At 38.7% G+C, this 24,120-nt stretch overlaps 1 protein-coding gene across 1 annotated transcript in view; it reads right to left on the reverse strand.

Annotated features, from left to right (window-relative positions):
* The window catches only part of WDFY3 (WD repeat and FYVE domain containing 3), a gene marked incomplete at its 5' end in the record, with an annotated part of 98,139 nt that overhangs the window by 28,956 nt on the left and 45,063 nt on the right, over positions 1 to 24,120 (reverse strand). The window contains 15 exons of the mRNA XM_010187212.1: positions 597 to 754; positions 2,509 to 2,691; positions 4,111 to 4,220; positions 5,064 to 5,293; positions 5,873 to 6,033; positions 7,520 to 7,619; positions 9,303 to 9,536; positions 10,773 to 10,952; positions 13,375 to 13,509; positions 14,859 to 15,094; positions 17,379 to 17,596; positions 19,165 to 19,285; positions 20,448 to 20,542; positions 21,934 to 22,095; positions 22,198 to 22,271. Coding sequence (XP_010185514.1) covers positions 597 to 754; positions 2,509 to 2,691; positions 4,111 to 4,220; positions 5,064 to 5,293; positions 5,873 to 6,033; positions 7,520 to 7,619; positions 9,303 to 9,536; positions 10,773 to 10,952; positions 13,375 to 13,509; positions 14,859 to 15,094; positions 17,379 to 17,596; positions 19,165 to 19,285; positions 20,448 to 20,542; positions 21,934 to 22,095; positions 22,198 to 22,271 — 2,397 coding nt within the window. The remainder of the gene's footprint in view (positions 1 to 596; positions 755 to 2,508; positions 2,692 to 4,110; positions 4,221 to 5,063; positions 5,294 to 5,872; positions 6,034 to 7,519; positions 7,620 to 9,302; positions 9,537 to 10,772; positions 10,953 to 13,374; positions 13,510 to 14,858; positions 15,095 to 17,378; positions 17,597 to 19,164; positions 19,286 to 20,447; positions 20,543 to 21,933; positions 22,096 to 22,197; positions 22,272 to 24,120) is intronic.

The following is a 24,120-nucleotide window of genomic DNA, read 5'->3' on the forward strand; positions in this document are numbered from 1 at the left end:
TGAGGGCACACAGCTCTATCACTGCTGTGCTACTCTGGTCTAACTTTTCTTTTTCAAAAATAAGTTACTTCTTTGTTTTTAAGCATGCGGGTTTGTAAAGTGAACATCCAGATCTACCAGCACATATTGTTTTGCTGAACTCTTCTCTGTAGTACAATAAATATAATGCAAAGCAGCATTTGCTTTGTCATGATACATAAAACATTCATACAAGGATTTTCCCGAATCATGTAATCTTGGGGGCAGGATGGAAAAAAGGACAAGCATCTACCTCACAGCTGCCATTTCAGAGCAGTATTGCAAACTGAGTTCAAGATCTGCACTAGCAAAGCAATAAAGCATACATGTAACCAAAAGCAGCTGAGCAGTCTCACCAACCTTGAGAGCTTGGCTTAATGTTACAGATTAGATCTGGAGCTCACCAGATTAGGACATGCAGGAGCAAGATGCCCAGCCCAGATATTGAAAAAGGGGAAAACCAAACACCAGATATCTCTTCACACTCAGCAGGATTCCTTACATTGTGATATTTACCACAAACACTGAACATGTATTGCTGTATTTTAGATTACGTGTCATAAATTGATAGAAATTACCTGCGTAGAGAGGTTGTGTTTATGGAGCCCACTCTCCTTGCGGTTTCTCCTAGAACCAGTTAGTTTAGAGAGGCCAAACCCACTGCTAACTCGGGAAAGTTTTGACTGTGTGGTTGGAACTAAAGCCTCCCCTCTACTAATGCATTTCTTCTCATGAGCTGAAAATCAAAGAGAAAGTGTTAGCAGTGCTTTTTCGGTTTTCCCTCTCCATTGTTGTTGGCTTTTTAAAAATAGAATAATCTTTTCTGCATCTTTTAAGAGGTGGGTGCTTCGGGGTTATGGGTTTTTTGTGCAGGTGGTTTTTTGTTGATTTGTTTAAGAGTGGCCAGCAGCATTCACATTTATGTCAGATATTCATAACTTGTGTGAGGAAAGATCTCTAGGAGAAATCTGGGAATTGCTTGCATTTTGAAACAAAACATGACAAACAGATTTGTTACTCTCTTTGTTGATTATCAAAATTGGAGTCCATGAGCTATGAATTCTGTCCTCATCTGAAGAAGTGAAAATCAGCTATGTCAACAAAATAACCACCCCCACCAATTTTAATTATGCTGAATTACATCTCTTGAAGAGCAAGTGGGCATTCCAAAGAAGGAAGCGAAATCTGGAGAAATATTCTTTTTCTCAAAACAGTTACAAAGATAATAGAATATATGTAATAAACAGTAGATACTAGCGAAAGAAATCCAGCTGACCAGCTGTCTCTCTACCCAAAAAAGAGCTACAACATTACCCTACGAACCAATCTGGCAGCAGAAGTATGCTGTTTTTAGCGCAGAAGCTAGGTGGGCCTACTGCATCTTTTTGTGCACGTACAGCCATTCCAGTTGATAGACAGGTCCACAAGACTGGTATGCTTACTAGTATTTTACTTTAGTTTTAAAGTATCACAGCTTAACTCAAATCTCTCAATGGTTTAACGTTCTCCCAGTATCCAGCTAGTGGGTCATACTGTGTATCAGCTACCTTTGATTTAGAAAGTACATGCACATGTTCCTCACTGCTTCTTTAATTCAAACCTCCTCTAAGCTTTCTTTTTCTTTTTTTAAAACTACTACTACTTTCTTATAGCAATAATTTCTCCAAAGATCCTTCATTCTACTTAAAACATTTCTGCAAATATACCATCAGTAAGATACTGGAAACTTGAACAAACACCAGCCAGGGACAAAGCAGATCTAGAAATACAGAGACCATAAAGTCAAGTATTCCAAGTTTCCATAAATGCTTTCTGTACATCCAGGTTAACCTCAATCACTTTAGAGCCGTGTAACTGTCAAAGGAATCAGGCCCATGAAATGTTATGAACTGCTGTCTAAACTTACTAATTCAGTCCACCAACAGCTGGCCTTCTGTATTACACAGGCACAGAGCTAACTCAAGGTTAACTTTTTGTCCACAGGGATTCCCAGGTCCTTTTCCTGCAAATCTGCTTCCCAGCCAAGAAGCAGTCATAGTGTCACTGCTGCAAGAGAAAGGCTGCTCAGTTACACATTTCCAATCATCTCACCAGACAGAGTTTGCAGGCTGCACCTGGACGTGCTCAAGAGGGTTCCCCCTCCTGCCTGGCACATCCAATCTTAAGAAAGGTAACGCAGGTCACCCTAATCCAAGAGCTCATGGGAAGGTGCTAAATGACTCCATCATTGTAATCCACAATATGCTTTTCGGTACATGCTCACACACAAACACAGGATATTGTTGAGACCACCGACAGCATCAAATAAAGGTGCTGCATGCAGTGCAGTGTTATATACGATACAGTTTCTGAACGAGAGATGTTAAATGGAGACAGTTTAGAGTACTTACCACTACACAAAAGCTAAACCTAAATTGGAACATCTAGTGCATATGGTTCACTTCAGGGAAATCTACCATTCAGGACAGATAAATCGTCAGTTACACTTACCCAAATGATTTTGCCAACACTTTAAACTTGCTTCCTCAATAAAAGGTCTTGCAACAGTTATATCCACTTGGCCACGATCATTTACAGGTAACGTCACTTTGAAAACTTCTTCTAAAACCTGCTTTTTACTATGGATCAGCTCTGTCCACACTCTGTTTATGGCTTTTAAAAGAAGCTGGCGACCTGCATCGGTACAAGATCACAAACAGTAAGTTCTCTATGGTGCTTATAGAACTGGTATTTTTATAGCAGTGAACTGAGTAATTTCTGCCACTATACTCTAGGTTCTTGCCCTTTTGCATGGCTTGTGAAATGCCTTTGACCAGGCTGCCTTCTTTTTTTGCCATTTATATGCTATCAGAAAGTACCTAACAGATAATTTTGGGAAATTTTTCGCCACAAATCTGAAACACTGGCTCTGATTAGTTGTGATTCTTCTCCCACATTTATCTATTAACAAAATGAGATTTAATAAAATCTTATAAAAATATGTCAATATATAGAAATTTAATTCAATACATACATTAGCTTTAGTATTTTTACTTAAGTACACACCTGCATAAATATTAAATATACAGGTAAGAAAAAAACCAAACCACCACTGAATTATAGAATGGTTTAGGTTGGAAGGGACTGTAAAGATCATCTAGTCCATACAAATCCTTTGAGTGAAAGATCCTAAGGATGCCACTGAATAATAATTTCACATACCAGTTATTTCTTACCTATGCTCATGTATGGTCCAGATGATACAAAAACCCCCCCTCTACTCTGCCCTGGTGAGACCGCATCTGGAATACTGTGTCCAGTTCTGGGCCCCTCAGTTCAAGAAGGACAGGGAACTGTTGGAGAGAGTCCAGCGTAGGGCTACAAAGATGATTAAGGGAGTGGAGCATCTCCCTTATGAGGAGCGGCTGAGGGAGCTGGGTCTCTTTAGTTTGCAGAAGAGGAGACTGAGGGGAGACCTCATTCATGTTTATAAATATTTAAAGGGTGAGTGTCACGAGGATGGAGCCAGGCTCTTCTCAGTGACAAACAATGATAGGACAAGGGGTAATGGGCACAAACTGGAACACAGGAGGTTCCACTTAAATTTGAGAAGGAACTTCTTCTCAGTGAGGGTGACAGAGCACTGGAACAGGCTGCTCAGAGAGGTTGTGGAGTCTCCTTCTCTGGAGACATTCAAAACCCGCCTGGACGCCTTCCTGTGCAACCTCATCTAGGTGTTCCTGCTCCGGCAGGGGGATTGGACTAGATGATCTCTTGAGGTCCCTTTCAATCCCTAACGTTCTGTGATTCTGTGAAAACATGGTGGACACTTAAATGATCCATTTCTATTGCATTCAACTCAGTGCCTATAAAGCAGTATTTCTAATTCTGGTGTGTGTCCAGAAATCAATGAAACGCAATTGCTATTTTAACTTAACAATAACTTGTCCTGAATATGTCTGTCTTAGTATTTCTAAGACTTTTTAAAATCTATTTGTTAAGTACTTTTATACAAACACACAGAGCCCTAAGAGTATCTGGGATAAAAGATTAGTGATGACAATACACAAGTGGCATTATCAGACATCTGTGACTTTGTTGCTCTCAGATTACCTTCACTGACATCTTGATTATAGACTCCATCTGGTTCTATATCAGAGGGGATCATAATGTGCCAAGTTGTCATCCGGGCTTCTGCTTCCAATCCAAACCCATCAACATTGCTACAAATACACAATGAATTAACAACCAGAAAAAACACACGCTAAAGCATTTGATTCCCTGTGACAGTATCACAAAGATTAGTATGTGCTACTACAGCAACATATCTTCACTTCTGTCCACTTGAGTTCTGACAAATCTGTGGTCATGAGCTGAACTGAAGTTTTATTAAAAAAAAAGACACGCCATGGACACTGATGTTGCTGGAGGAAGATGGCAGTATTTGAAGAAACACAAAACAGCTGAGGCCATAAATGGAGAACATTAGGGTTTCTGTTGATGATGCTTCCCAAGTGTCTTTGGATGAAACACAAGTTGTACATCTTTTCAGAAGGAAAAAATGAAAAAGCCAGGCAAGCATTTGTAGCAATTCAGAAAACTTGGTGTCTATAGCATTTGTCATGAGCATCTGACTTAATACTTGACTGGACTTATTCAATGCTGTACACTGAAGTACTAAAATACAGAATTTATAGGAAATTATTCAACAGACAATAAATCTAGTGACAGATCTCTTTGGCTATTAACTACTTAGCACCAGCATTTCTTTCTACCTTGAAAACATTTCAGATTATCAAAGCATAACAACAAAGTGGTTAGATAAGCACTCATGCCAGTATTTTTAAATAACTCTGTAAAAGGAGGTAGGAAAATCTTCTCTATGCCTGGGCTCTTCAAACCTAATTTTGTTTCAAAATGAATCACTTAAGTTTGCTTGTATTTCACTGGCTGGAAAGTTATAAATTTGCTGACTTACAAGGTGAGTGTCATCGCTGACAGAGAACAAGTGACTTGAATAGTTCACAGCCCTGCTTCTGCAATGAACTTCTATCTGAGATATTTACCTTCCCACATGTAGATTAATCAAGCAGTGAGCCAGGCAGCTGATGAATTCTTGATCATGATTTCCAGGTCCCAAAATTAAGTTTCTGTTCACAGTAAGGACCCTTAGGGAATCAAGGAGAGCCACTTGCTGAGGAACAGTTTTGTGCGCCCTTGAGAACTGATACAAGATGGTCCTGTTCAGGCAGTGGTAAATAGCATCCAGCGATAGTCCCTGAGATCTTCTTTTTGACTGACGTGAAGCAAAAAAACCATTATCAGACAGTAGCATAAAATCAACTTACTGGCAGATAATCTTCCTCTGAATTGACCCATGCTCATTTTTCAAAATTAGTACTTTGACCAAAAGCATCCATTCCACAAGTTTCAAGGACTGAAATGACATTGATAATTGATGATACACTTATAATTTTAACATCTATAAAGACACTGATGATTTTTAACAGCAAAAGTCTTCTAACACTTTCCAATAGAAGCACATGAGGAAGCTTCTCCAAAATGTCAAGATAAATTTAGGAAGCTTCCAAAAATCACATAAGGTAAATTTTGCTGTTTATTTTGGGGAATTTCTAAAAAATAATGTCATCTGAAAGCAGTTTTTACTCATCTGTCCCATATTAAAGCACTCCACACTGACAAGGTGTGCCAGGGAAGTTCAGTAAAGAGAGAAAGCCTGGCAAAGAAAAGCATACTTCTATGCTGACCTGACATGCATCACTAGAGCAGGCTGCTTCGTGACATCACTCCATGGACTGTAACGTAACCTGCAAAAATGTTTTTCACAAGCAGGCTAATAGAAGAGCACTATTACCTGTGCAATGAGCTGGATTATGAAGTCCACCAGAAGTTTGGATTCCTTGTTGAACATGCCCTGCCAAAGCTTATCTACCACCCGCTGTGTAAAATAAAAGACATTGTTCACCAGCACTTGGTAGCTTCCTCCACTTGTTATGGGCAGAGATGCATCTTCACCTACATAACAGCAAAACAAAGTTTTCTTCATTTGTCAAAAAAATAACCTACATGAATACATTCACATTAGTCTGCGCTTTCTAGAATTCTGTGGAAGAGAACAAGACTCAGTCAAACAAAAAGCTAAAAGCCTGTGGCTTCTCTACCTAAAATGAACTTTGATAACATTTGAAATTGACAGTGACAAAAGCCAAAAAAGGGGGTCTGGGAGGGGAAGAGTCCAAAAGAAATGGTACAACTGTGATCCTGAGGCATCATATTTATGTACAGTCCTCCCTTTCAACTGGAGCTGCATGAGACCAAACTTTTAAAAATTATACTTCTGCTATTTCAAACACCTTGAGATGACAAGTAATAACAGCTGGCATCACTTCTCCCCCACTGTGCTTTGCTCAGTAAAAGAGAGTCAACGTGCATCAGATGTATGCGTCTGCATGTACGTATCTGTCAGTCAAGCTGCATTAAGAGAAGCTTGAAAAGTGCAAGTGCTTCCCTAAAAAAAATGATTTAACATCATTGGTGGTGTTGACTTTGCTGTCATTTCACGTACATTTATTCCCTTGTTGCCCTGTTTCTACATAAAGCTGATAGCACTGCATGTGGAGGAATCTGGCAAAACCTTGAAGAAGGAATGCCCAGTGAAACCAAAGTCCTGCTCCTGGGCTGCACAGAAGTACCTGTAAGGGCAGTTGACTCTAAGAACCTGACCCAAAGCTTCACGTAACACGATTCTGGATTAATTTTATTAGTGCATTGCACCCAGAGACAGACAAATTATTGCTGTGGCAAGAAAGAGGGAGCCTTCCAAGCACAGTTTAACAGAAACACATGCTGCCCCATGACATCTAGGATGGGGATAGGGCAGACTGAGAGCTCCTGGGAAGTCCAGCAGGCCATTGTGAAATCCAACAGGGCACTTGAGCAGTGGTATTTCTACTGGCCACCTCACAGTCACCTCAACCCTTGCTCTGGTAGCACAGCCCACCCCATCCCACTGACATCCAAGTTACAGGCTTCTTCCTGTCCATTTATTAACTCGATTAATGGAGCACTAATCCAGAGGCTTTTTCTGGGGTGCTGCATTGATAATAAAACTACAGCAGGAGGAAATGGAAACCAAGCTAACTTTTAAAAACTGAAGTCCCACCCATGATAAATTGACAAAAGCTCCAGATCCTCTACCAAGGCAAGAATGACAAAAGAGATGATGCAAGATCCAGTATCAGTTCTTTTTTGACGTGATTGCAATTTGTCTGGTATACATATTCAAAATATTCATCCCATATAGGTTTAAAAACCTATTTTACAGCTTCAGCATAATCGAGATAGTGAGGGAATGTGCAAGCACAGCAACACCATTTACAGATCAAAGGAAAAGAAAGGGCAGGAAAAAAAAAAGACAATCAAGTTGTAACAAAAAAGAACTAATAAAGAAAAAGTTAAATAATCAAAACCACTTGTTGATAATTAAACTTTGCTATATTACCCAATAAAACATCAGCTGCAAGTAAGTGGTCCATCACTCCATCCAAAACGTATGTCTGAAACTCCTTCTGCTGTGTTCGCGTTGATCTTTCAGGGGAAGCCTGATAAAAGAAAGACAATGTTAAGATAATGAATATCTCCAAGTGAGAAAAAAGGAGGTGGGACAGTGGTTTTCTAGGTGAATTTCAATTTTCTCAGCTCTTGTGAAGAATATTTTTTCCCCCTCTTAAAATTTTGCCTCCAGCAAAAAGTCTTGGCTTTGTCTAAAAACTTAAGAGAATGCACGTTGAATACACATTGGTTGTATGCAGTCTTACAGAACAGGCATTACTCCTATTTAAATGCAGTAAATTTATTTTCTGCCATAATAGGAACTAGAAGATAACACATTCTGAAAAGGTGCACAAATCTTTAACTAAACACATGGTTAAACTGTGATCTCCTTAGTTTACAGTTATCTCCTTCAATTTTAAAAAAAAAAAAAAGAGTAAACGAGACAGGTCAAACATATACGTTGATCATCTCTTCCATGCGGGGCTCTGCATATTACTTCAGCAGCCTTGGTATAGTCATACAATATATGGATGTGCTAAACTTTTCTAATTTCCATTGCACTTAAAGGGAAAAAACCACTTTATCACCTTGTGATGTTCAATGAAAATGTAAACATACCCAACTGAATGAACCACTTAAACAGTCCTAGAAAGTGATATGACATTAAGTGAACCTGCTTTATCTTGCCATGTAACAGTTCAGCAGTGTGTACATACCCAGTCCTCTGATTCTGCTAAGAGACCAGTAATTAACATTGATGAGCGATAACATTAAAATAGCAGAAAAGCAACTGCAACCCACTGAACACGGTCTCAAATATGCTTCCTGATGTTTGCCTATAACTGCATCTCTTGGCAATTCATTTTTTGCTTTGTGACAGCAAAGAGATGCCAGAGAATTTGTTAGGAAATACAAAAGCAAATTCCATAATTTCTGCAGCTATCGAAGAAATCAGGAAGACTCAGCAACACGTAGACAAGTTAACAAATAGGTAGGTCAAGAGAAAATGTGAATTGACGTGAACTGCACATTTCAAAATACACTGTCTGAAGAATGTGTGGGCAGTTAAACAGCAGCTGTTAAATGGTAGGTATTTTGCAGGGATTTCGTTTCAACAAAACCAACAGAGCCTGAAAGATGTTTAACAAATAAATCATACACCACAAAAATACAACTTAAAGAAAGCCACGACTTCTCACACTGCACTGCTGAACATCTAGTGTTGTGATCCAGTACCTGCATTTCCAGACAAGAGGAGGTATTGGCTAAGGTGCCAAAACAAGATTATGGCTGCTTTAAAGTGAGTACAATACAGAAATAAAACATTGACACAATGTGCTCAGCAACTAACAGAGCAGTTTGACTGGCCAAATGAAAGTCAAGGAGCTCACAAACAAAAAGTGGTAGCAGGGCTGTAGTGTGGAGGGGAGAACAGAGCACAGCAAGAAAAAAAGCTAGGTAACCCACATGCAACTGTCAGCTCAAGCACCTGATATAGTCACCAATATACACAAATGCTGGGGGCGGGGCCAGAGAGAAGTCCTTTTTTTGGCTCTTATTTCCTGACAGTTTCCAGGATTCTACTGAATTCCCAGGCCATCTCTCCTCTAACTTTAAAAGGTAAATAAGGGTAAGTATTTCAGAAAAAAAGGGTCACAGTAAGTTCAAATAAAAAAACCTAAACAACCAAAAGCCAACCCACAACAACAACAAAAGCAAAGAAACTTTACCTCTAGCAGAAGATCTACCAGTGGAGTCTGTTTGCTGGCTGGTGTGAGACATAAGTTATCAATTATCAGCACACGCATGAAGTCAAACACAAACTTCTTGGCAGGATGGTTGGTTAGGTATGTCTTGGTGCCAACATTGCAATATTCTGATTGGCTCCTGTTCATGCCAGAATCAGCTGCAAAGGCTTTAAACTCTTCAGCTGGGGACCCAACTTCATCATCAAGGTCAGTAACCTGTGAAAAACAGTATGTTAAAACTCTAGAGATCAGTAAATTAACAGCAGTCTTTTCACTACTCTAATCTTTACTTATCTTTCTAAGGCTATTCACATCACATTTTGCTTCCTGAGAAGCCTTTTTTTGTAAGATTCTTGCAAAATCCTGTTCCCTAATACATAACAGGAGAAACATCCAAATTCTAGTTTTGGATTCCTGAGGCAAAAATCAGTGAAGATTGGCACGAGTTACATGAGCTAGATGATGACATTTCATATCCGCTTACCAACAAGAACTGCTTAGGTAATTTCTAGCTACTTTGCAAAAATAATTTTTCTCATTGCAAAAAATAAAACTTTTGAAAAAATTCTTAACTAAAGCAGTTAAAGTAAAAGCAAGACAGAAGCCAACTAAAACCGGTGATCATGCTTATGTGACAGAAAACAAAAGTAACTGAAACTTTCCTTTTTTTAATGTGATACTTTATGGGCAAATTAGTTACCTGAAATCCTAAAGTTCTCCAGAAAAAAGATGGCATGCCACTAGTAAGTATTTCCTGAAGTATTTTATCACAACCCCCCTAGTTTTAGCATTTGGCAACCTGTAGCCGAATCATCCTTCCACGCTTAATAAAATTACTTCTGGATGTTGGCTAACAATAACCATTTGTTTCCTTTCCATTCATATTCTAGAAATAGCACCATTTGTAAATAACACAGCTCAAAGAATACTTCAGCAAGTAATATCATGTCTGGTTAAGGCAGCAATACAAGCAAAGTTGAAGTCACACCCTTCTCCTGGCATTAACTCAGTATTTTCGGGTAATACAAGAACACTGTTTTGCGGTTAAGCCACAAAAGAAGAAATGGGCAGTGGGATGAAAAGAAGTTTTAGGTTTTATCACATTCTCCAGAGCAGAGGGCTGAAAGCATATGCTGACTCAGTCTCTCTTGCTTTTTAAGTCTGAGCTAACATTGCTTATACGAGTGAAAAAGCTGGTCCACTAGGAAAGAAATAAACTGAGTATATTGCCTCTAAAATTAAGTTTCAGATGTCATTGTACAGGAACTACACTTCAGTTGAACATGCACTTCTCTCGGTTCCTATATCCAAGGACAAAACGTCCAGCCCAGCCTTTACAACCACCTATTTCCGCAGGGCAAGTAGAGCTTTATCTTTGTATGATTGTTAATTAAATTCTCAAAAATAACATTCAGAGGTAAAACAAAACAGCTAACTGGTTGGATTTCTTACCATCTCAGAGTAAGGTCGTATGTTGAAAGGAAACACTGTTGCTGCCAGCGCACACAGGAACTCTGGACTCATCCACAGAGAAATGAGATCCGGCACATTGTGATACAAATATCGGAAGAACTGCATCAAGGTGACTGGATATTCTCGAAGCCAAGAGCCTTCTTCCTCTGACTGCCAAGGCTGGGTTGAAAAACAAACAGCACATTTGCATCAATGGCACTAACTGAAGAATGCTCATTTCAGAAAGGAGCTGTGGAACGAGGAGCTGTAGGGTCAAATATGCAATCAAACACATTGTCACACATGCAATGAAACATGATCACAATGTGATTAAAGATGGGGTCAAATGTGATCAACCGCACAGACAAGCAGGTGTTCAAGCAGAGCAGAAATAAGCAACTGAACATGTGGCCAAGCACGTGAGGACGAGAAGATGTCAAAGGTGTGTTGGAGCACTTGTCAGAACACATGACCAAACACATGTCTAGTGCACATGGCTGAAGACCTGGTGTCCAAACATGTGACCTAATACCTGATCAAACAAGCGACAGAAAACATGTTCCAGCAAGTCACCAACTTGTGACAAACCTGGCCCAATGGACAGAACACGCGTATGAGCACGTCACCATATGATGAATACCTGACCAAACATGCGATCAAGCACATGGCTAATCTTGTCTCTAGAATGTGTAACAACTGAACAAGCCACCAACTTCTGACAAGCACATAAACCGCATGTTCAAACCATGTGTCTGCAACAGGTGACAACAGAACATGTGATAGGAGAACACGTGTCCAAGCCATCACAAACATGACTGAACACACAATGGCACGTCTCAATGTCATAAATGGAAGAGAAACACATAGCTGAACATGACAAACATGACAACAGGACATGTAATGATGAAACAGGCTGGAACAAGTTGCAACCACATGACTGAACATGTGATGAACCCACAGCAGTAACACATGGCAGCCTAACACAACAGTAACCTGTGCCCAAGCATGTGTTGGAGAAAGTCACAAACAGGAGACTGACGACGTTTACAACACATGACTGACCAGAAAACAAAACATGTCTTCACATGTGATGATTCAAAACATGTTGGTAAGCATGAATTGACTCATGGCAACCCAAAATGTGATGGCACATGTGAACATCACTTGATGGCACAGCACAAGACAGGAAGCCAAGAGACAGCGCAAGTCTCTGAGCATGTCACAAGTGTGTCCCAACAGGTGAGGAACACACACATGACAGGTCAACAGCAAGAGACAGAACATATGACAACAGGAACGTGTACCACAGCAAGTCATGAACATATGGCCAGTATACATGTCCAGAAGACACTTCTGAATATGTTAACATGGGAAGAACAGGCAACAAATGCTTCTCAGAGCATACTGCAAAAACATGATGACCAAACAGGTGACAACCAAACAGATGCTGCTTTACAAACATCTAATGAGATCATTTTCAGCAGGTAATGCTCTGGCTCCAAGGAAATACAAAATTTTCCCACTGAGAAACCAACTTTCACTACTCTTGACATTAGATTCAAAGATGACACATTTTTCTGGCAGTAAATTAATTTCCTCCAGTATGCAACTATTAATAGTCAGGGGACTTTTCTCCATATGAAAGGTTCATGCACGAAATGTGCAATCGTATAGCTCTGAGCAGATGGGATGTAGAGTCTCAAACATTCCCCCATTATGTTAATCAGGAAAGAAATTCAGTGATCTCTGCCATGGGCATTTTATCCTTCTGCTTTCTCGTTTTGTTTTAATTGCAGCAAAACACAAAGCCCAGCCTTCTGTGAAAAAGCAGTGTTAATTTTGTGGCCACTAATACTTCTACAGTTACTGAAAGATAAAGTAAAACAGAATAATTCACTGACAATGATGGCTTTTACCCAAGTAGTAGGAGCCTAGCTCACAGCTAGGTTTGTTGTTACACTAATAAAAACCCAACTCTTTTAATCACAGAATCACAGAATCGCTCGGTTGGAAAAGACCTCTGAGATCATCACGTCCAACTGCTCCTTTCTACCCCCTAAACCATATCCCTAAGTACCTCATTTACTCGCTCTTTAAATACATCCAGGGATGGTGATTCCACCACCTCCCTGGGCAGCCTGTTCCAGCTTCTGACAACCCTCTCAGTAAAGAACTTCTTCCTTATCTCTAACCTGAACCTCCCTTGGCACAGCTTGGTGCCGTTTCCCCTTGTTCTATCCTCCATCACCTGGGAGAAAAGACCAGCACCCACCTCTCTACAACCTCCCTTTAGGTAGTTGTAGGTGGTGATGAGGTCTCCCCTCAGCCTTCTCTTCTCCAGGCTAAACAACCCCAGTTCCCTCAGCCGCTCCTCATAAGGCTTGTTCTCCAGACCCCTCACCATCCTTGTGGCTCTTCTCTGAACATGCTCCAGAATCTCAACATCCTTCTTATAGTGAGGGGCCCAGAACTGAACACAGTACTCGAGGTGCAGGCTCACCAGTGCCGAGTACAGGGGGATAATAATTAATCTGGCTTTTGATGACATGGCAAACTTGAACAATCCTATATATTCAAATATGAGCAAAGTGTTTATGCTTACAGAATTCAGCATGCTCCTCAGCATTCCCAGTAACAAGAAGGCAGCTTCTGTGCAAACACTGTGTACTGAAGAGGTAACAGTGCCACAGGAGGCAGGAACTCCAAAGATGAATGTCCAAATAGAGTCTAAATCAAACTGTAAGAGGTGAAAGACAAGAAAGAAGACATGAAATAATCCTGTGCAATTTGATACTGCTTTTTATTATACCTACAATATGTTCATTTGGCAGTACCTAAAGAAAGCAATTGTTTCACATCCTTCAAACTTTATCCCCAAAACTTCACACAAAGGTCACATCATGAGGCAGAGAAGAAAATTTATTCTAACCATGGGCTAACGTAACTGCAGCTCTCACTTTCTCAAGGTATTTAAGTGCTTTGAAACAAGACCAGACCTGCCAGCACAAGTGTTGCACAATCACCTCAGGTCACTTGCATCTAGCAACAAAACCCATATAGCATCCCACAGAAAAACAAAACAAAACAAAAACCAAAACAACAACAACAACCAACAAAAAAACCCCACACCCTAAAGCCCTCCAACAACCCCGAAATAAACCAACCAAGCTGTATTTTCCAGCAAGCTCAAAAAATTAAAACCATTAAAAAATAAAAAAGGACAAAGTGCCCACCTCTAGCATTAAGAGCCCTACTGCTAAATGTTTTAAGCAGTTGAATTTAGTTTCAGTTTTAACAGTGCCACACTTCAATGTTGTAAGCAGGAGGTGAGCTTTATGTCTCCGCTTCACTGTAGAACAGTGCTGAGTGTACTCTCAAGCATTTCACTTGAGAAAACAGGCAGGCAGAATACCTTCTGGTCTGCAATTTTCACTTTCTAGTTCCAATTGATAAATACATGTTAGCACTGCATCCATTCCAAACAGGCACCTTGTCAATCTGGAATGTGGTTTTTTTCTGTAAAGCACTATATTAAGGCTTCCTAGGACTCTGCTGTAGACTATATAATATCTATCCATCCACACACAACTAAAACAAGCCCAAAATCAACCAGCTCGGAACGAGAACAGTAAGTGTTTTCCAGCAACAACCGAGATGTTTCCCTAGAAAACCACAGTGACTTTCTGAAATAAAAGCTACCTTGTTTTGTCTGTAACCTTGTGAACATTCTTTAACACAGGAACACCCCACTCAAAAAAAGAGTTTAAAAAAAAGGAAAAAGAAACAAAGAAAGCAAGCAAAAAATTATGTCCTCTTCAGTGCCCACACCATGCCAATGTGCACCACAGATCTGCTTCTCATTTGATCCCAAAACAGACCAGAAAGCCACCAGCCACAGCTATGCCATAAGAAGCTGGTTTCCACATACTCTCACATGATCTCAACATCCCACCGCAAACAGCTCAGCACTAATACCACATCGTGACAGTGAGTCAGCTGCAGAGAAGAGGGAGCGGGCCCAGTTAATCTATTATTTTCTTTCACAACAGACAGAATGACATTTACATCTTACTGGATAATCCCTACCTGGCAACCCTGATTACATCGGCTGCTGATGACAGGTGCACTGACCTGCAGGTTTTCGGGCAGTTCAGTGACTGGCTGCTGTAGGAAAAGGGCCATGAGGAGGAAATAGAGTGCAGGTACATTAGTGTGCTTCGGGAGAAGGGACTGCAGAATGGGAAAGCCTGGGAAGTGACAAGCATCCCTGTTAATCTCCCGGACCGTCGATCTGCCACCAGCACTTCTCCCGACATTGAACCCTAAAATGTAAAGGAAACAAAAAAAAAAGCCAATAATGCTAACAGGGAAATACCTGCATAGCTCAGTCTTACTCAAGAAATGAACTCAAGAGGGTACCTCCTCAGAAATTAATGCTGTAAAAAATGAATGTCTGCATACAGACTACTCACACACACATTATGCAATTCTGCTCCAGATGTCTAATTTTTTTAATCAATATAAAAGAAAAAGATTGTCTTCCAGTATGACATAAATGGCACGGCTCCATACAGACTGCTTACGCACAGATCCATTTTCTGACTGTGACCACGATTTCAGACTTTTAAAACACCCAGGCTTATGAAAAAAATATAATTTACTGGCTGAGGAAAGTGTCACCTTAATCTCAGGTACAGATTTATATTATTACGCAGCAGTCCCATGGCCCATTTAAGCTGATGGGCTGCTAACTGGTTTCCAAAGATGTCTCAGGGGCATCTTGTTTCAGCTGTTCGTACTGATGAATCAGCTGGTATGAAGCATTAAATGCTTTTATTTTATCTTAAATGCCAGAGGCACAAACAAAACTCATCTTTTGTGATCCTGTTTCTACCTACTTATCTCATTTTCCTATTTAAAAAAACAAACACCAGGACTGCAGAAGCACTTATCTTCATCTGAGGAAGAAGGAAGGCAGTTCTACCTCTGCGTCAGCACAAATAGCGCTGCATTCTTCTGGCACTCTCAGAGGCTGTTTTTCTGAAGCTCTAATATAGATATTCTTTCCATTAGAAACTGGCTTTTTAAACAGAAAATATTTACCAGGAATTAGACTAATTAAATCTTTGCTACAAAGTTGCAGGAATTTCATCAACAATCTTGAACAAAAATGGCTCATATCTGTTTTAATGAAAAATTTTGGAGCCGATGTGTTGTAATTTATCAAAAAATACAGGTATGAAAATTAAATAACCTGTCATTATAATTTGAGAAGACATAAGTTTAAATCTATCTATCTCTTTGGCCACAGTCCAGCTTGGATTCAATTAAAGTGATACTATAATATGGAAAATAAGAAAACTCTACAGAGGCTCTCCAAATGAGACTGTAAATCAAAATCTCATTTAGAAAAAGTCTGTGACTACAGAAAATTTTTGTTATTGCACATTTAAAGTGGATACTGAATAAACACAGTCAATTCCCTAAAATATAAATGGTTTTCAAATTTTAAGACACATGCATGTGCAAAGTTGTTGTTTTTCCTGAAGTAAGATCACTTCAACAGCACAATTACTTTCTTACAATAAACCAGTAAGGAAACATCTTTAGCACAAAAACAGATCGTACACTGCTGCAACACAGAAAGGTGGATCTTTGTACAGTCATTTTAGGAACAACATCAAGGGCTTTTAGGGCTTACATCAAGGTCTGAATGCACAGTTATCTGAAAAGCAGGACCTTATTTTGACGAAAAAACCAGTCCCACGGGAAATGGTCACTACCCCTGTCTACACAGAATTGACATCCATTATTTCAGACACTTGGAGATGCATTTCAGACAGCTTAGAGATGCTCAAAATGGGTTCTGTAGCATTAAAGCCTAATATACTGAATTCTGGATCACCTAGGGTAATGGAAAGGTCTGATAACCTGGATAAATGAGGCTTTAAGAACCTGCAAAGAAAATCTTTAATGAGAGAAGGCATGCATGCATGCAGAAGAACACAGGAGAGGGAGAGGAAAAGAAAGGCTGAGATGATACCATCAACATAGAAATTCCTAACATAGCAGAATTCCAAACTGGTAAATCTAATTGGCACAGCTCACCAGACAAAGCAGCTCAGGTTTAACACCACATGATTCTCTAACTAACAGAAGTAAGCAAATTTTACTGAATCTTTATTAGCTTAAGCACCTTATGTACACAGATATGCTGCTGCTTGTGTGTCCAGCTCCGATATGCCTGCCCATGGGACATACTTAACCTTAAACCAATGGTAACAGAAAAAACTGGTTACAGTTCAGCCACACAGGCTTCATGCAGATGATGAGGTAAGACTGAACTATAATGAAACCTGTGTCATGTCAACTGAAGGGCAGATTTGTAAAAACACTCCCTTTTGCTTAGGAAATTAATATTCAGTTGTAAGAAAAATGAAGTGCAAAGGCATCTGATCACAACACGGACAACAGTAACAGAAAGGATACAGCCAACAGTAACAGAAAGGATGCATCCACCAGTATTTATACAATAACCTCTGCTTTGACACATACACACACACTCCCATGCAATCCTTCAGTCATGAGGGGGCTGAGATGCCATACCTAGCACAGTACCAATCTTATTGGTCAAGACAGAATCTGTCTGATCAAGCCAGCCTCCACCACTGAGACCCTCCTTAAATCTGATAAGGATGGGCTGATTACTCAACAGGACCACAAGAATTCGCATGGCTGCCGTGACCGTGGTGGAATGCAGATGTTCTTCCATAAACATCATAATCCAATCAAAACCCAGTGTCTTGACCAGTTCTTCACAAGCCCTAATTGATGGGGGACAAAAAAAAAAGAAATAATAATTCACTTTTTATAGCATTTAGTTTCCCTCTAGATAGCAAAAATCAGTGTCCTTCACTGCTCTGCAAACTTCAAAATCAGAGAGGATTCAGATCTATCGAAGAGTTAACTGAATTCTTAGATACCTCCTCTACACAAGAAATGTTGCTCTCCAAATCTTGTTAAGTGGAACACATACAGTGTATTTGTTTAGCAGAAAAGGAAGACTAAATACAACTACTGGAACTATTCCACTGCAGAAAGTTTCTCTAGTTGCTGCTTATGGTAACAAATGTGGAATGCTGAACTGGAAACATTTGTCCACAATTTGTAAGTTTCAAACACTTCTTGTTGAACCATACACAGGTAGAGACTTTTAAGGAGTCTTTTGTATTAAAAAGTGAAGATTGGTATTCCAGGTTTTTCGGGGTTTGGTTGGTTGGTTTTTTTTTAAATTAAGGGAATATTTGACAGAATATGGGCTTTTTTCCCCCCGTTTTTTTTTTTAAAGTTGTATTTACTGAAAAGCTCAAACAAGTTCAGATTGTATGTCAGCTAACACTCAGTCAATCACTGTATGATCTACACAAGCCATACAGACTCAATACAGCCTACCAGGCAGTTGCTTGAAAGTTACATTTTGTCAAGGTTTAACTGGACAGTGTTTCAAAGTCTTGTCCAACTCACCATATGGCTCTAGTGCCTCATTAAACTATAATACCATGTTACCTCACATGCAATTTTAAGGAATTAAGAGGCATTCTAGGGTCAATGATCCTAATGATAAACCATACTGAAGTCATTTGATCTTAACCAAATGAGAAGTTGACTATCCCACTTGTCTAAAAACACAAGTTTTTTTCTTTCGACAGATTTTACTTTCTTTATAGCCATGAATGAAGTTATGGGAAAACAGCCCAAAGAAGTACACAAGGAGAGCAGAAGGCTAAAGAACAAGAACTAGCTCTCAAGGTAACAAAACTTAAAAAAAACAACAAAAAATAATCAAAGTACCCAGACATCCACACTTCTTCCCACTGCATCCTATTTGCTTGTGATCCTCCATCCCTCAAAGTTTTAAAATTAATCATTTTACAAATGCTATTTTTCTTCCATGAAGTAAAAATAAGAAGCAAGCAACGGCCTCTCCCAATCCACTATGTATGTTTCTCTCCTGCTGATATTTCTGTTGTTCCTAACTTGAAGCATAAGTTCCTACTTCCTACAAATGCTGTCAACCATGGTATTAAAACTTCTTTTTTAACAAGATTCAAACCAAAAAACAGTTAATGCAGTAGCTGCTATGTGTTAATTACACCAGGATTTGCTTAGTACTATCATTTTTGCTATCACTATTGACAGCTTACAACTCAGTAATCATGCATTCTATTACTGCTAGCATACCCAAAGCTTCAGTGACATCTGCATAAATCATTCAACAGTTCCTATAAAATTATGCAATTCAGCTAGTGAATCAAATGGGGGTTTTATTAGCCTCCTTCTTGAAATGGAAAAATAATATTCTTTCTCTTCCATAAGTTTTTTTTATACTTACTGCAAATTAACAGTTGTCTTTTCTTTAGATGTATACAGAAGTTTCAGAAGGATATCCAAAAGCCTGTTCCGCAGTAGAATAAGATTAGCTGAAACAAGTCCTCCAAAATCATCCTCTGTTCCTAAACATCAAATACAAGAAAAAAAAAATAAAAAATTAAAAAGTTAGGCTTTTGGAACTTGGAGATGTTAAAGGCTATTCATAAATTCCATGCATAAGCAAATGCAACTTGCTCCCACTCAGGTAGGAGAAAGCTGTGCTAAAGTGCAGGCAGCCTGCTCTATGCTGCTGAGAAATGCCTGGTGCCCCATCATCATCGTCACATGGTGTTTACTCAGTTTGAAGAATGGGTAAAAGGGAATCACAGCTTCTCAGCCAATAATCTAAACTGAGGTGGTCCAAATTAGCAAAGCTAGTCATTCCTGGCAGGTAGACATAGAAACAATGTAACACACTTCTGGATCTGTCTCCAATGTCCTCTCGTTTTACACTAAAAAGCTCAAATTTAATCACTTTTGGACTGCTATAAGAAATAGTATTTAGAAGGAATAAGAGAGGCACAGGAGGATAAAGATAAACGTGCAGACTGCCTAAACCTTGTTCTTCAGGAAACCAGACCAATAAACCTAGCTGTGAAGCAGAAACCTTTATGACTCACTTGTCCCTGTACACCAGTATATTACCAAAAAGATGTAGAAACGTAGCATCTTTGGGCAACCCCTTCTAGTTATTTGGGTGACATCCACTGTGGGGCTAGAACATTTCTGTTCAGGGAGACTGACTGAAAACACAATTGCACAAGCATTTTTTTCTTTAGGAAAAAAGGGTGGAAATACTCTCAAAACTATTTAATATAAGCAATCTTGAAGGACAGTAAAAAAACCTTATTTTTACATAAAAAATAACTACACTGTCTTAGTTAATTCTTTCACTTCCTCCACACCTGGAGGGCAAATGTACCTAATAATCCATTTTTGTCTTTTTTTCTTTCCCCACAAATAAGCAGAGATGCACAGCTGATTTGAAGGAATGAGTGGAGAAAACAGAACAAAATCATGCAGTGTTAAATGAAGGGGGGGGGGACCGGGCAGGGAGAGTAGAAAAAACCCAAAAGTACATGGGGTCTGCATTGCTTTGCATGCAATGTTTAAAATTAAATCACCACAACTAATTGGCATTAATTAATATTATTAATGACACTATTTCTAAATTTTAAGTATTTAAGCACAGAAGAGATCACAAAGTATTTCTTTTCTACTGCTTCTAAGCCATGCCATACTTACCACTGTCAAGCTTTTCTTCATTGTTTATTTCCATGACTACAAACTTCTCACAGACTGCAAACGTAGGTAAAGTGGAAGAGATGAACTGTCCAAACCTTCACATATACAGAAAAAACATCATTCACTGATATGACAGATGCACTCTCATGTGTCAATAATCCACCTTAAATATAAAACCACTGGTGAGAGGGAGATACCCACAAAGTCAACTTTCTCACATCTGAAGATTGAGGACAACGGTCTCCATCTAAAGTTATTAACCAAAACACAAATTAACATGTAGTAATTAATGAAATCTTTGTAGACAAATCTGCAGGTAAGGCACCCCCAAAATGCTATGATTCAAGAAAGGAAACTGGGAGATACCATCAAGTCCCAGTAAAAGGAACAGCATAAGTTAAAGAAAGGAGAACAAAACATTATTCTCAAACCGTTACAGGTGAACAAAAAAAAGGGGGTGATTACTTGACTCTGGTATAACATTTATACCTACAGCTTGAGGTGATGTAACAAAAGGTCATGGTTTTCCAAGCCAAGACGATGATGTGCCACTCAAAGAAAGGAAATGTAATATTTCATCTTTCCTCTGGAACTAACCTGAAATGGTCCCTAGCTAGTATAACTTTTCCCATGCTATACAGTATTTTTCACTTTTATTTCCAGGAGTGATAACAAGGAACACAGACAGGCATTCTACAGTGTGCTCCAAAAGAATTTAAGACTAAAATCAATGGGTTTATTGAATCTTTTTGTCCTGCATAACTAAAATAAAGACAGGTAAGATGTTCAGGTTGATGCATATGACACCTTTAATTGTACTTTAAATGAAAAGCTGAAAACATGACCACTTGTATTCAAAGAACCCCCAAGCCCTGCAATATTTTATCCATTTCCATTATAAAGGAACAGGAGATAAGAAAAATGAAGTTATCAAGGAGCTGAACTAATTCTAAAGCATTTAAGATACTCCTGTATGTATAAATTACAATTACTAATGTAACTTTAATCAGTCAGCATTAATAATAAGACATCTGAAAGCCTTAAATATTTTTCTACACAGTGATGATTAAGAAAAAACCTTGAACTAAACCTTTCATGGGGGAGACTAATCAAAGCTGCATTTTAACCAGAAGTATCATTATACTCTATCTCAAGCAATATTCAATGGTATTTAAGAAAAATGCTCAGTGCCTCACATGAGCAAGGGAGCTACAATACAGCACCTTCACTTTTTGCCTGCAGAATATTAAGTCAGTTTTATCATTCAGTCATACCTATTCAGATACAAACTGAATTTAATATGCAAACCAAGGCATTAACAAAATTATTGCCTATGTCTAGTTCAGTTACTTCTTAGAAGAAAAAAATCAGTACATGAACATTTCATGTTACTCACTCCACAGCAGTATTACCAGTAAGTATTTTTGACCAAGATCACCAACATCATAAAAACACAATAGCCAGAATTATTATAGGACTAGGCTACCTGAGCAGGTCATAGCTGCTGGGGAAGCCTTGAAGCAAAAAGCTCAGCACATTACTAATCGCACCAATAGTAGGCTGGGACAGAGACATATCTCTAAGAGTCAAGAGCAGTCTCGGGATGAGTTGGAATTCCCTCATTAACTTTGCATTCTTCGCCGCTTCACTGGAAGAACGAAAGAAAGGAGGTGACAATTTAAAATTGGAGCATTCTCTACATATTACCTAATCCTCTAAGTCTCATTACTAGGTTGGCATTGGCTCATACCTGGACTCAGTGAGAAGTTCGATGAAGTGTTCAAATAATGACAGATGAAGCTCATAGGGTGCATGAAGCCAGACCTGAAACACAGAATAAACAATGACGTGTTTTGTACACAAATCCACTTTAAGGTTAAAAACTGACATTCAAGCTTAATATACCAAAGGTTATGAAAGGCTTGAAGAGATTAAAAATGTTTGCCTACGTGACTATTTACCTGGCCATTGCGCTCAAAAGCTCATTGCAAGGTTCTCAATTGTTTATTCTTCAACCTAAGATAAGTATTAAATACACTAGCAAAGACTAAAGAAACATACACTGGTACCAAAGATATTCCCTGTAAGCACATTACGCTGAAAAATTAAATAGTTCTAGATAAAAAAGTTATACACTACAAGGAATTTCCCTTAAAACAGATGGTGCAAGACTCCAAAGCAGTTATTTGATGTTTACAAGTCTGATGTGAAAAGCCGGTTAAGTTTACTTGGCTTAAGCAAAGATTTTTCTCTTTGTAAAATTAACTTCCTATCTGAGGATTTTAGAAAGTTTCCTCTTAGTGACTCATAGACCTATTACTTGCATATTTTATTTTCTATGTTATTTAGTCTCTTAAGTGTATTCATTCTCCAGTTTTCTTGGTCTTCAGGGAAAGACAAACCTGAACTAAAAAATGTGAAATTGGATCTTTCGTACAGCAGCTGCTGAGTGACTGTGTATCGCTGATGAAATTTCTCAGCTGGTTCATTTACAGAGGAAAGGGAAAAATGAAAAGGGGGGGGGGGGCGTGGAGAAAAAACAACACAAAGTTTTCTTCAGCAGAATTCACGCCTCGCTGTAAAAGGAGCTGGACTCTGATTCACACCCTTCTCTCTGCTAAAGAGTTCACCCACCTTAAGATCTCTACCACAAATATTGCCCCTTGTAGCTGTAATAACTTCTTTTAAGCCTCTGTTTAATTTTGTGAGCACAAACAAGCATTATTGTAATTTAAAAGGTTTATTAAAGAATAACTAATTATGTGATACTGAAGAATTTATGTTTAGACATGGCAAAAATCTACATCTAGTTTCAATACTATGCATAAAAAAAGAAAGAGAGAACGTTGGTGGGTGACAAATTAACTCTGTATTAGGTCCCCACTACGATTAAAACAAGAGGCTCAGGTCTCCCATTTTAATTTCCTCTTTTTTTATTCCACAATCATAGTATACTGTTGATATCAGCAAGGGGTTTTTTTGAGGGTGCATTAAAGACCTTTAATCTTTCAAAAAAGAACTTAACAAGGCCAGTTGATTTTATTAAAATAAAGGCTACAGTAAGCAGCAGGAGTTTTATAATAGAGTTTCCAGGAGTGCTTTGCAATACTCAAATGGACATCTAAAAAAAGAAAATTAATAACTTCAAAAAAACCATTTGTGCAAGATGGACTTACACTCTTAATTCAGTATCTTATAGATGGATCATCATTAGTAGCAGTATATTTATTTATTTTAGTATATGAGAAGCAGAATACTTTTACTCAGTTTGTGTCAGATACAGATATTGCCAAAGGAACAAAGAGTAAATGACAAGTTCTATGCATTGTATGACACTGTTTATCAGTCTCATTTCCTTCTGAACTCCTCTACTTTCCTTAGTTTAACATAACACTTAACTATTTCATAGGTTGTGCAAGCAAAATTTTAACTTCTCACTACTAAGTTCACAGGACAGATATGATAAAGTGATACCTATGCATACATCAGAAGTCTACCTCCTACTGTTATTTCTGGTACACCTTTCATGCCTTGATATATGTACTGTAGTAGAACACACATGTTAAATGAAAATGCTGAAGAACTTAAAACTACCAAACGTATCAACTAGAACAACAAAAACCAGAAATATCTGTGGTATCTATTAATTGTTTCTACAGTGATTCAAGCCATT

This window comes from Mesitornis unicolor, unplaced genomic scaffold (genome assembly GCF_000695765.1).
Source record: "Mesitornis unicolor isolate BGI_N332 unplaced genomic scaffold, ASM69576v1 scaffold496, whole genome shotgun sequence".
Taxonomy (NCBI): Eukaryota; Metazoa; Chordata; class Aves; order Mesitornithiformes; family Mesitornithidae; genus Mesitornis; species Mesitornis unicolor.